Source organism: Prunus persica, chromosome G5 (genome assembly GCF_000346465.2).
Source record: "Prunus persica cultivar Lovell chromosome G5, Prunus_persica_NCBIv2, whole genome shotgun sequence".
Taxonomy (NCBI): domain Eukaryota; kingdom Viridiplantae; phylum Streptophyta; class Magnoliopsida; order Rosales; family Rosaceae; genus Prunus; species Prunus persica.
Window position 1 is genome coordinate 7,885,373 of NC_034013.1, and position 13,778 is coordinate 7,899,150.

Consider the following 13,778-nt stretch of genomic DNA (forward strand, 5'->3'; position numbering starts at 1 on the left):
CATAGCAAAAAAATTGGGAGTGCTATTTCTGTGGAGGACCCAAATCAAATTGGTATGCGTGGTTTTCTTCATATGCTGGTCCAGCTTGATATGTCCCGTCCTCTTCAACGTGAGTTATGACTACCAAGCCATAAGAGTGCTCGGTCTTGGGTCACATTTCTATACAAAGGCCTCTGTCACTTTTGTCAGCAGTGTAATCACCCTTTGTGTCCAGTGGTTGAAAGCATGTGCAATCACCCTTTGTGTCCAGTGGTTGAAAAAGATGGACCCGAATTTAGGGCATGGATGGTAATCGATGTTGTTTGTGGTCCCACTCCTATTTCTTCTGCGCATCCTGCGAAGCAGTCTCGACCAATGGAGCCCAAGACATCCCAATGACACCGGAGAATGGACATGATGGTGATCAGATAGTTGAACAACACTCTCTTCAGGGCTGACCCATTATGTCACACCTCGACGATGCTGGAGATGGATGCCAACACACACTTGAGCACTTCTATCGTATCTACCGGCGGGATGAGACTGAAAAGAGGCGGTCATGTAAGTCTATCAGAGCCGTATAGTATTTTCGCTTCACATGTACATGTATCCTATATCTCACGCACCAATGCACCAATCTTCTTGTAGTGCCCATCCATGTCACTGTCTAGGGATAATTTTACTTATCTATTGAGCCATGCGCTGGTGGCAAGGTGTGAGAAATTCCCCCCTGACAATATGGGAGATGAAACAAATATTTAAATGGTGGATTACACTAAGTCTGACAATGATCCAATTCTTTCTTTTTCTACCCATACTCCCTACGCAAATGCTACTTGTGTTGTCGCTTCCAATAGGTGTGGTGGGCAGCGATAAAGCACTAGTCAACAATTGTACGAAATGGATAAAATCATTTTGCCTTCTCTGCCATCCATGCATGATGGACACACTTTGGCAAAGAAAAGGGGATTGTGGTGCCTACCCGTTCAGCTAAAAGATTTCTTCCTAACAATGTTATGAGAAGTTCTATCCGATTTTCTAGCAGGGGAAAAATTGGATATAGAGGTCCCCCAAAGGCCACCAAAAATCGTAAGAACCGGGTATCTGAACATAGAGGAGCTAAGCGATTTTGGAATGAAAATCAGTTATGTGAAGTGGACGTGAGTCCATTTAAGGAATTGGAGGTGGTGGAATTACGATTGAAGAAGTCTAGAAATTAACTATTTTCTCTTGTGAATGGTGGTGATGGCTGGCCAACAGCCACACAAGAACCATGATACAAATGTTATGGTACTATCAAGAGGTGAGGTTTCCCTTGAGAGTTTCGTACATCAAAAATCCCATTTTGGTGCAGTTTTTTGAATTACCTTTGCTCCACCTTTCATTGGTTGTTAGGTACCACAATACGCAGCTCGTCGACTCCTCTTGTGTCTCTGCTTCACCTCAGTGACACTTATGGAGTTGATGATGCTTTGAAAGTGCATTTGACACTTACCTCTCGAATTATGGTAGCGCTGTTTGTTGTTGTGATGACGTATCCATCACCATTTTTCATCCTTTGTTTTTGTTACAGGTTCCTTTTCTGTGGTTTGCGATTTGACGTTGGTGACTGGTCACAGGTGGTGCGGCTTTTCCCTGATCCTTATCCTTAGGCTTTTTTATATTTGTGATGTATTTTACTTCCATTGTGTTGGCTTTATGCCGTTTTTGCTTTCTTAAATTAGTTCGGGTTTAAGATCTTCATTCTATTACTGCGCTTTAGTTTTAGCTAAATTTGTTCCTGAGTTTTATTTCTGGGGGGTTTTTCTGTGGGTGGTTTTGTCCGACTCTGATATGGTGTTCCTTGTCCTTTTGTGGGTCTGCAATGAATTGCTACTTTGACGCAAAAGAAAAAAAAATTATTTGTTATATTTTAAGCCCAATATTTTATACATTTAACAATAAGCCCAATTATATTCAAATCCATTCAGCCCAATTTTACATCTAACCCAACTTCACATCTGACTAAGGCTAAGGCTAACTAATAACCGTACCTCTTTTTTTGGGCAGATTAACCCCTACCTCTCTCCCACTCAAAACCCTAGCATTTCAACGTCTTCTTCTTTTCTCCTCTCTTGTTCTTCTTCTTCTTCTCTGTTCTCTCATTTATCTCACAACTCACTCAACTACAGAATCCATCCCCACTCACCCACTCACCCACTCACCCAACCACAAACCTCATCCCTATCCCGCTGAATCGAACAAACCCAACCCTCAATATATCAATGTTACGAAACCACCCTTACCTCCCCGAAGATCTTCAGGTGCCTTTTTGCGTTTACCTCATTTCAATTCCTTTCCAAATCTGCAGCGACGACTGCAGATTGACTACTGCAATTTTAGGGTTTAGGGTTTAGGGACCTGTTAAATGTAATGCATGTACTTAATTTCAATTTTTCAGGAAGCATTGGAACATTTGGCATCTATTGATCTGATTGACTTATGCAATGAGGCTAAAGTTGAGCGCTGTCGGGCAACAAGAGACCTGAGAAGCTGTGGGCGATATGTAATGGATGTGCTTAACTCTTGTGGACATGCTTCATTATGTGCAGAGTGTAGCCAGCGGTGTGATGTCTGCCCAATTTGTAGAATTCCAATACCAAAGAATGGCAAAAAATTACGTCGTCGTCTTTACGATCAGTGTTCAGAAGCTCGCCTTATATCCAAGAAGTGTGATAAGAGATTTCAAGAGAAAGAAGATGGGGAGGAGCATATATCTGCTGACGTCCAACGCCTTTATTCTCTATTTGATGTCGCCCTGGAGAATAACTTAGTTTCTTTGATATGTCACTGTATCCTTTAGTGAACTTTTGCCTTTATTGAAACTCTACTGTCACTTGTGTTAAATGTTCATATGTTTTCTTTGACATAGATTAAACAGATGTTACAGATGTTTGTTTGGATGAAAGTGCAGTGTCCAGTGATCCTGTTATTGCTTTTTTATTGGATGAAGTGGTTGTTAAGGATTGGTGCAAACGAACATTCCAGAACCTCATCACAGAACTTCAAGGCATTTGTATCCTTATATCATTTTTCAAAATTTTTGAAATATGTTATTTTCTGCTCATGTATACTTTGCATATTTGAATTATTTGTATTTCTTAATATATTATCCTAAGATAATCTTGAAACAGAACAGATGAAATCTATGTTGAGTGCACTTCTTAAGTTCTCAGCACAATTGGCTGGCATATCTAATGTGCTTGATGTTCTGGATTCATCTTTTAAGGGGTCTCTTTCAGCTCAGCTTCAAGACTTGCACCAGCTTCAAGAGAGCATATTGAAGACAACGCAGGTCGTTGCTATGATGGTTTACCCTTTTTGTTCTTCGTGATGGTGGCACCTGATATTTATTTGTGTGAGGATACTTGCTATTATACATAATTACATAACATAATTGCCAACAAAAAATTGTTTAATTTTAGAGCTTGATGTTGATAAATCCGCAGATCTAGAAATTCAGTTCGGACAATTGAACCTTCTCAAACTGTTTCTTTTTAAGAACCAAAAAGATTTGTGATTTGTGATATCATATTATACATGCTTCAGTTTTTCCAATTTTTAATAGTTTGTAATTTAAACTATCGAGGTAGTTCTAACTTTTTAGCTATAATAATTTCGAAGCCTTTGAAAGCACAAGAAGCTACAGCATATCAGACTTTAGTTTATAGAAAGATAAACTGTTTTCTATGTTGCATATTTTACTCGTGTTCCTAAAAATTTATTGTAGCACGATTGCTACCTGTGATCTTTTGGTATTTTATAATATTAATTACTTTGTGAGTTTGGTTGAATCTTACACGTTTTCTTCTATATGCTTTTCAATTATGGATTTCCAAAGAGACCAGGTTGCCAATAAAGTTCCTGTATGTCTGCAAATATTTTGTAATTGTTGTTTGACATTTGATTTTTTATTTTCAGCATATGGAGGCCATGATATGGTGTCTACGACATGAGTTCCTTGAGAATGTGAGGCCTAGCAATGCTAATTTCACATCGTGGCGTTCTCTTGTACGGGAAAGGAAATCAGCTGCAATTAAGCGTTCTTGGCCTGATGCAGTAAATAACTCTGAAGCGCCCACGGGACAGGAAGGTACCCTGTTTATTGAAGACGCCCTGGTAAATCTGGAGATTGAGCAGGGAAATACAGTGAAACTGGTAGAGGAATTAAAACTTGCATCTTTGCAGAAGGATGGAGTCTCGTCAATTTTCAGGTCTGAGATAGAGGGGGTTGCAGGATGCTATCCATTTGAAAATGTTCGAGCTGCTGTTGATATCCTTTTTCTATGTGGTAGTTCAGATTTGGTGGTTGCAAAGCAAGCGATTGTATCCTTTCTTTTTCTTTGAGTTTTGTATGTTTCTTTTAATTGTGCATTTCCTGAATTCCTCCATCCCCCACCTCCAGGGATATCTGTATTTCCTTAATCTATAACAGTTTCTGTACTACCTATTTGATCGGCATTGGACAATGCCTGATGAGCAATGGAGACACATTGTAGAGGATTTCGGAGCTACCTTTGGCATACCCAGGCATTTATTATTGGAATCCTTAATTTTTTATCTCTTGGATGATCACACAGATGAGGCTCTGCAGGTAAGTTCTGCTTAATTTTTCCAGATGGTTATTCCTTTTGAATGCCAGTTTTTCTCTCTCAATGCCATAAGATTCGTGTTTAACCAATTGTATCAAGATTCAATGACGTTATTTAATTCAAATTTTATGCTCAATTCGTATGTCTACGGTCAGGCTGTGGCATTCTAGGGGGAAGGGTTCTTCTCCAGTCCTTGCTAATCTAGGAAAAGAGATTGCGACTTGAGATTATCAAATAAGATTTTGAGTCAAATGTAATTTACTTATTTTATTTTAAATAAGACAGATCTGACTCTATCTGTTGTGGTGCTGCTTGTTTGAGTTCAAAGTAGACCATTATTATTTTTTAAATAATTAAAATAATTGGTTTACGTATAATGTTTATCCAAGCTAATAGCATGTATATGAAAATTTTGATTGGGGTTAAAACCAGGAAATATTCTAGTGCTGTTGCAAGTTGTTATATTTGTAGAAGGCAGTTCAGATTTATGCTTTTTGTTTGATATTAGATTATTTAGTCCCGGATTCATTTTAATGCTTGATTCGACTTTATAATATATTTCTCAGGAAGCTTGTCACCTTCTTCCAGAGATCTCAGGCCCAGCAACTCATCCTAAGATTGCACAAGTACTACTAGAAAGGGGGAACCCTGATACAGCCCTTTCGGTTTTACGATGGTCCGGGCGTGATGGTACATCAAAACCAATTTCACTTAGTGAGGCTGTAACTGCAGTTCGGGTGAGGGTAGAGTGTGGACTTTTTACCGAAGCATTTATACATCAAAGAATGCTTTGCACCAAAGTCAAGGAGAATAAGTTGAAGTGTGGACAATTTGGTGATGTAACTGATGATTCAACATGCAAATATAGGGGTTGGGAAGACTGGGTGGAGATATTGGTTACTGAAATTTGTGTCCTTTGTATACGAAGGAACATGGTAGATCGAATGATAGAGTTGCCGTGGAATTCTGATGAAGAGAAACATCTCCATAAGTGCTTGTTAGATTATACTATTGATGATCCTTCCTCAATTATTGGAAGCCTTCTTGTCGTATTCTATATTCAGGTAATTATTATCTATTTTTATTGTTAACTGCGGTTCAAAATCGAGTATTGTGGTTCAGCATCTTACTAGTGCTATGCAGTTATGCATCGTAACCTTTAAGAAAAGCATTTTTCATTTATGTTGGCAGTTTCTGTAGCTCATAATGCGTTTAAAGCTTGAGAATTTATGTTCATTTGGGGCCAGTTAATGGTGTGAGAAATGCTTGCTTTAAAGTTTATGAAAGTCAACAATGTTTGATTATGCATATCATTATTGCTGCAGCTCTCTCCACAATTTTATGTGTAGTTCAGGATGGCTTGCAAATGGAAGGGATCACAGGCCCTTTGCATTTACCTTTGTGGCATTTAAGCACTTTAAGGAGTCACTATTTTTTGAACTATGTCATCTGGTTTTCTTATATTATTAGTTTGTAGACTGTTTTATCTACTTATTTATTGAAGATATTCTCAGTAGCTAGTTCTATTAAAAGAGCAAGTTCTGTGTTGAGATGTTCTGACATCAAATTGCCCATTTTCCTTCCTTATGCCATTTCAGCGCTACCGGTACTCTGAAGCTTACCATGTTGATCAAATACTTAAAAATGCGGAGCAGGAGTTCATCTCAAAGAATTCTGTCAGTGAAGAAGTTTTATCTAGAATGAGATCAATGAGCGGCTGGAGAACAGGATTAATTGTAAGTTGTTTAATTTTTTAAGAGCATATGAGGACACCTTTGCCACTTTAATAACCTAATTTGTGGAGGGTATAGTCATTGACCATGTGATTTTCTTTGCTTTATTCTTAAGTTTGATATTTAAGTCATTTGTAATGCAATATGTAACCGAACTGGTTACAAGCAGCTTATTCGACCCCAATGTTAACATTCTTATATGACAATCAGACAGTGATTGGATCCTTAGGAGAAAGCCATTGGCATAATTGTTTCCATTGATTTAAGTATATTGGAGTGAGTCTCTTTGCGGGTACATGGTGCTTTCCTTGTTTTGTAATTAGATGCATTTGATGAACAGGATAAATGCATGGAGTTGCTACCAGAAGTCCAACGACAACAAGTAAAGGCTGGAAAGTTTCCTGAGATATCTGGTGCCACCTCTAGCGAAGTTGAAATTTCAGCAACATGTCCTCTTCCTGAGGTGCAAGTGTCAAAGTCAACTAGTTTACTGATTCCTTCATCCGTTGATATTTCTCATGCTTTATGGACGGATCACATGAACCCTTCCTGGAAACCTTCAATATCTGAAACCCCCAAAAAAAGAGTGGCGTTAGTTGACAGTTATCGCTCTGACCTAGGTAACCATGGTTCTTCAGTTCTGCATGAAAGGTTATTTACCAATTCTGAAATGCAATGGAAGCCTGATAATAGCATAAACAAGTCCTTCAATTTTGAGGATGCATCAACTCCTGAAATTCATTGGGCTACTCCCCCCTCAGCAGTTAAGGGTGGGAACAGGAGTTCATTTAAATTACTTTCAAATAGCCATCTCCAGGACAATCAATATGATAAGATGTCACCAGAAACCGAAAAGAACAGGAGCTTCAACCCTTTCAGAAGTACAAGTCCTTTACACTACTACAGCGCTAATTCTAATCCAGTAACTACACCCAGCAGCAACCATGTCCAGTTTAAAGATTCTGCAATGAACCCGCATCGCGTGTCCAGTAAGGCATATTATCCAGATAGGGATGATAGACCTTGGGATATGGTTTCCAAGGATGACTCAATGGACATTTCGTTGAGGTGAGTGTTCTAATTTTTTATTTTTCCCTTCATCTCGGCTGCCCCATTAGAATCTCGTTTACTTTGTTACTTGTGTGGTATAACTGTTTGAGAAGGTTTACATTGACATTCATTTCAGTGTTTTATTTCTTTTAATACAAATTTTTTTCTTAATATTCAGCTATGGAGAAAAGAGTTTTGGAATTGAGGACAGAAATTTGAATCATGGACCAAGATGGAGGTCTGATGAAACCAGTGATGAGGAAGAGGAGCAGAGTCCACAGAAAGCCATTGACATCACTCATCATACCCCTACTAGTACTACAAGGGGAGTCAGAAGAAGCAGATTTTCCAAGAGATGAAGATCTTCCAGCTGCTCGTTTTAAACTTCAAATGGAATCCATATCCCGCTGTGGTCTTTCCTTAGTACGGTTTGGGGAGAAGGAGGCCTTCAAGGGCTATAGAGAACAAAGCTGGTTTATTGTACATGGGGTTCATGCTGATTGAGTTCAAGGGTTCCCTTTGGAGGGCAAGTAATTATAGTATACATAGTACTGTTTAATAGTTGTGAAGTGAAGCTAAGATCAGATGCCTAATTTGATGGGGTATCTCCATTTCTTCCTGCAATTGCTTCCAAGTTGATCAGAGATGAATTTCTAGTTTTCTACCTGCTACAAAGTGTGAAAACCCGGTGAGAATTTTCAACCATTGAACTAATCTCAATGCTGAGAGAGCCTGAGGCAAAAGGCTTCTGGTAGTTTCAACATTTTGCTAAGCTGTATTTTAACGTACTGCACGTTTGTGGATGAGAATGATAATGTCCAATTAACCAAAGAAATACTGATTGCACTCTGTCGTTCAGAATTTGCACACATCTTTTGTATGCATTTAACAATGGTCTAGGTAATGATCAATGTCCTTGATGGAAATGGTTGATTAGTATCTTGAGAATTTGTAATCAAGGGTGTGTGTTTTCTTGGTACCAACATGCTTTCAAATAAATAAAAAGAACTTTTGTAGCGTTTATGTTGAAATAGAGAAAAGTAATTGTTGGGTTGCAAAGCTCATTTGTTTGTTGTTTTTTTTGGGTGTTTCTAAATCTTGTATGTACAAGAGCTATCTATCCTTACCATTGGGTTCTACTAACAAAGTAACAAAAGTAAGTCTAACAATATTAACACTCAATTTAGCTTATAGCGATATTAACTCTCATTTTAACTTTGAACGATATATAGACACTCTCGATTTAGCTTTTAACGATATAGGCACTCTCGTTTTAGCTTTTAGCAATACAACGTTCTCTTATTTTCTTGGTCAACGATATTCTCATTTAACTTTTAGCGATATTGACACTCTTTTAATATTGGCACTCTACATTCTCATTTTAGCTTTTAGTGATATTGACACTCTCAGTTTAAAGTAGTGATACAAACACCCTCAAATTTAGCTTCTAAAGATATTGAAACTCTCATTAAACTTTTATATATATTGACACTCTAAAAATATTCAAAGAAGTCCTAAATTCGAACTCTCTTGCTAGATAACAAGATCTAGCCCAGTGGAAAATGGCCTTAATTTGTAGGGGTTTTACGTACGAACTCCCATAACATATTGGTTGTGTGTGTGAGAAACCCCCCTCCCCTCTAGTTTAGACTATCGCTTATACTAAAAAAAAATAAAAAATTCGAGCTCTCCCCATACTCGTTAATGAAAAAAAAAAAAACCTCCCCAAGAAAAAAAAAATTAATTTTACTTCTCGAACCAAAATGTTTATACTATTGTGGAAGGAGTCAGCGACGGTCCGTGAGTTTTCGCCACCAGTGGCTGTTTTCTTTCTCCTCTCCCCAAACTCCAAAGTCCCACCAAAACTGAGTTTCAAAAGCAGAGGAGAAGAAGATGACAGCGGCTCTAAACCTGCCTATCATAGACTTGTCCTCACCAGATTCCCTCTCCTCCGCCACTTCCATCCGTCAGGTTCTTACTGAGAAATTGTTTTCCTTTAAATTTTAAATTTTTATTTTTTATGTCGAATTGAATCGCACTATATTTATAGGAAGATAATTAATTTATAAATATGCAGGCGTGCATAGAGTGTGGTTTCTTCTACTTAGTGAATCATGGTGTTGAGGAAGAGTTGCTCGGGCATGTGTTCGAGGAGAGCAGCAAGCTGTTTTCGCTGCCATTGGAGGACAAGTTGAAATTGGCTCGCAAGCAACACAGAGGTTACACCCCACTCTTTTCCGAGAACCTCGATCCCACTTCCACCTCCAAAGGTTCGTTCTTTCTTATCATCCAATCTCTCATGGTATTTTTTCTTTTTTTCTTTTAAAGAATTTTTGTTTTTGTTTTGGCTGAGCCTATGGTAGGTGATTGAGCGAGACAATAAAAGTAAATTCAGTATAATTTACAAATATGTTGGTTGAATCTACACTTTGTAACAATGGGATGGAAGTAAAAATGATTTCTTTTTTCTGAAATATATCATGGGGTTATGCTTGTGTGTACTATCTATCTAACTTGTTGTGCTGAATGGAAAAGAAGAAAGGATGTTGATTTTAGTTATTTTGGGTCGAATGTGAAACAGGTGACTCGAAAGAGAGTTTTTATATCGGACCGTTAGATACTCGCAGTAATTTGAATCAATGGCCTTCAGAAGGTATGGAAGCATTTTCTTTAATGTTAATTATGGTAGCATGACAATGAATTTTCTTATGCAGAGTCTTACATTCCTTTAAGTAAATAGGTTTTTTTTGGTAACCTAAAAAAGTTGAATAGTTTTGTGATTGAGCATTGTTTTCATCTTGTTCCCTTTAAGGAAATATACAGATATCCTACCATCTTGGAGACCGACAATGGAATCCTACTATAGAAAAGTCCTGTAAGTGTCTCCTTGTAACAATTTTTACTTCCCAGCATTGTACATCTAGTAAGAATTGTTGTTCACTGGTCACAATTCTTTTCATTATATATTTAGTATGCTTATTGGTTTCTTCATACTAATTTTATTGCAAACGTCTTATATAAATGTCTATGAATGCCTGGTGCTCGATTTGCTGCCTCAGCTCTGCTGGAAAAAGATTAATCTCACTGATTGCCCTGGCTTTGAACCTGGATGAGGAATTTTTTGAGAAAGTGGGGGCGCTGAATAAGCCAACAGCAGTTCTTCGCCTTTTGCACTATCCAGGTGTAGTATATCACCCTAAAGCTTCAATACAGGTGTCTCTCTTTTTGTAATTTACTGATTACTAGTGTCGCTTAAATTTCTTTTATTTCTTTTATTGTAATTTTTTCTTATGTGTTTTACTTCAGGGTAGTTTTCTTTTTCCATTTTCTATCTTTCATGCCTTGGTATACATTATTTAGGTCAACTGGGATCAACTGATGAAGAAATATACGGTGCTTCTGCTCATTCAGATTATGGGATGGTCACTCTCCTTGCATCAAATGGAGTTCCTGGACTTCAGGCATGCTTTTTTTTTTTTTTTTTAGTCAATTGTTGTCGTCACCGGACACCTGATGATTCCTTGTGAAACTCAATTATGATATTCTTAGCTGGGTTTTCATTTTTAACACTTTGACAGGTTTGTAGGGAAAAATCTAAACAACCACGGATCTGGGAAGATGTTCTTCACATAGATGGGTAAGTTCAAGATCATGAATTTTTATGTGAATGGATGTATGATTGGTGTAACAATTTTGAGCCCACTGTATATGTTCTTCAATCATGTATGTGCTGTGTCCCACATAACATATTTGATAAGATATATGGAGTCGCATTGACTTTGTTAAATGGATTTTTTAGACCACACTGTTAAAAGTTAAGCACTGGCTATAGCTTTGTTATTTTTAGACCATTAATAAGGAAGGGTATTTGTTTTGGGTTATCTTACAAGCATCCTACATGTTTACGGAAGTGCATCTGTGACTGAGGGTAACTTTGTCTGATGATGTTCAAATTTTGAATCTGTAGGGCATTCATTGTTAACATTGGGGACATGTTGGAGAGGTGGACTAATTGTTTGTTCAGGTAATTTGTTATTTTATTAAATTGAAGGGCTATATTTTCTTCTGACCAAGCTTATGCATGTTTTAAAATTTCGAACCCTGAGGCCTGCATAAATTTTCTCTTCTGTGATTTATTTGTAGGTCAACACTGCATAGAGTGATGCCAGCAGGACAAGAGCGCTACTCTGTAATCATTTACCTTTTGGTCCAATTTTTACTTGCTTATTAAGAACATTTCGTATGACTACACTCCAGAATGAAATGGTATTATTAATTCCCATTCTATTGAAGAAGACAAACCTCCAAGTCAAATGAATTTTTTCAGTGTGCTACGTTTTGACATCCTTGAAGGAAAAAAAAAAACTTATGAAAATGGTCGGGCTGAACTTTTTTTGTGTGCTATCTGCAATAGCACCTGCTCTGAAAGTGTCGAACAAAATTTCTTGGACATGAGACAATGTGGTAGCATTGCCTGTTAAAGAAACATAAAGTTGTAGTGTCTTTTGATTTTTAATTTCTAAACAAAATGCTAGTGAGAAGTTGGCTAGTTGCAAGCTGAAAATGATAATGACAAAGTTAATTTACATAAGAGGCCACAAAACTGAATTGTCTTATAATGCCACGAAATATGCAATGTAATGGCCTTATGTTTTTATTTTTTGAGTCATTAAGTTCTGCTCTTTGCTCTCTTCCATCAAGGGAACTATCTTGTCATAATTGATAGTGTCGAATTAAAATGCCTCAATATTTTCAGGTGGCATTCTTCTTAGACCCCAATGAAGACTTTGTAGTGGAATGTCTGAAAAGTTGTTGCAGTGAAGCATCACCCCCAAGGTATAAACCCCCCATTTTACTGTCCTCCTTGGTGTCAATTTTCACTTCCGTTTATGCCAACAATTCTTTAGCTTTTCTCTGTTTTAGTTTCGTTTTGCTTAATGTCTAGAACTTGTCCTTACAAAATCGAAAATTCTCTTGCAAGGGAAAGGTATCTAAGAGGTCATATACTACTTGTAAGTTGTCCATTATTTCAATATGCCACATTGGAGACATGACAATCCACCATGCTTTCATGCCTAACATACTTGTCAGTCCATTCTATCAATACTGGTTTTGATAGCTGGATGGTAGTCATTTCCCTATTACATAGATGCCTTTCACTTTCCTACCACGTACCAACGTTCAAGGAGGACATCATACTAATGCATTTTAATCCAACTTATTGGTTACTCCTTTAGTGGTTTCTAGTCCAGTTGCTTAGTAGAACCCTGTTTCTGATACCAAATGTTATGCCTCACGTGTACTACTTGCGCTTACAAAGTCGGCTTGCAAGGGGAGGGTACCCTAGAGCTCATATACTACTTCAAGATGTTTTACTTTTTCCAAAATGGGATATTTGAGACATACCACTTAGTAGTGTGCATCAAGAGCATGACCATTAAATAGTTCTTGCCTTAGTTTCTTATTCTAAATTGCTGTTGCAATGGTACTGTTAAAAGCTACTTATAGGATGGTTTGAAAGGCCTGCTGTTATTTTCTTGTGGCATGTCCTCCATCTTTATTCAAGTAAATCCTCCTTAAAACAGAACAATGATCTGGAGAGCACAATCAAGAAATATTAATACGAATGTTATTTTGGATATCAGAATTGAAAGTTTTATTAGAACATGAGTAAAGCATTCCTCAAATTTCATGTTTGGCTTGTCACATTTCCTTGTTAAAGGAGAACATATTTTCCTTCTCCTGTTTGGCTTTAATCAAGATACACTGGAGATAATATTTATGAATCATCGTTGCAGATTTCCTCCCATCCGTAGCGGGGACTACCTGAAAGAGCGATTCAGGCTTACATATGGCTCATAGGACTGAATTTAAAAGCACTGGCTTAGCTCTTCAGATCCTAGGCTGCATCTGGTGGTATATGCAAACTAAAAGGTGTCATGAGCCCTCACTATCTGTCTTTTGTAGTTGCAAGTACATGATGATGATATTATGTGATTATGAACGGCTTTTAGAACCATATAAGTTATAACTCAATACAAGTTGTTCCATAATTCTGTTTTCCATGGAAATAAATTACTTGGTATTCAGATTCTTACCCCAAAAAAAGAAACAAAGAAAAGAAAGAGGCTATAATTTGTCTTTTAGATTTGACCATTTAGTTTAAATTTTGTTTGCATCCATGTTAAAAAAAAGTATATATAAAGGGGAGTTCATAAACTTTTTGGTGTGGGTTGAGAAGAGGGTTGTAAATTGAAGAGATGCAGCGACTGAATTTTGGTTGAACATGCTAAAGAGATTTCATGCAATGCAACTGATACATGAATTCCATTGAAATCATGAATAAAATGTTTTTTAAGTTTTGTTACACAATTAATAGTAAAAA

General features: G+C 37.3%; 2 protein-coding genes across 2 annotated transcripts; both read left to right on the forward strand.

Moving 5' to 3' along the window:
- LOC18776389 (E3 ubiquitin-protein ligase HOS1) lies at positions 1,906–8,414 on the forward strand. Its single transcript, XM_020563721.1, has 10 exons — positions 1,906–2,282; positions 2,420–2,810; positions 2,900–3,034; positions 3,138–3,313; positions 3,940–4,344; positions 4,454–4,612; positions 5,177–5,674; positions 6,209–6,346; positions 6,684–7,411; positions 7,572–8,414. The coding sequence occupies exons 1-10, from the start codon at positions 2,244–2,246 to the stop codon at positions 7,750–7,752; spliced, it is 2,850 nt and encodes a 949-aa protein (XP_020419310.1). The 5' UTR covers positions 1,906–2,243; the 3' UTR covers positions 7,753–8,414.
- LOC18777210 (2-oxoglutarate-Fe(II) type oxidoreductase) lies at positions 8,800–13,490 on the forward strand. The gene is made up of 11 exons (XM_007209322.2): positions 8,800–9,364; positions 9,471–9,663; positions 9,975–10,046; positions 10,217–10,268; positions 10,453–10,574; positions 10,754–10,854; positions 10,972–11,030; positions 11,361–11,417; positions 11,537–11,582; positions 12,150–12,229; positions 13,192–13,490. Exons 1-11 carry the CDS (start codon positions 9,287–9,289, stop codon positions 13,253–13,255), a joined length of 924 nt encoding a protein of 307 aa, XP_007209384.1. The 5' UTR covers positions 8,800–9,286; the 3' UTR covers positions 13,256–13,490.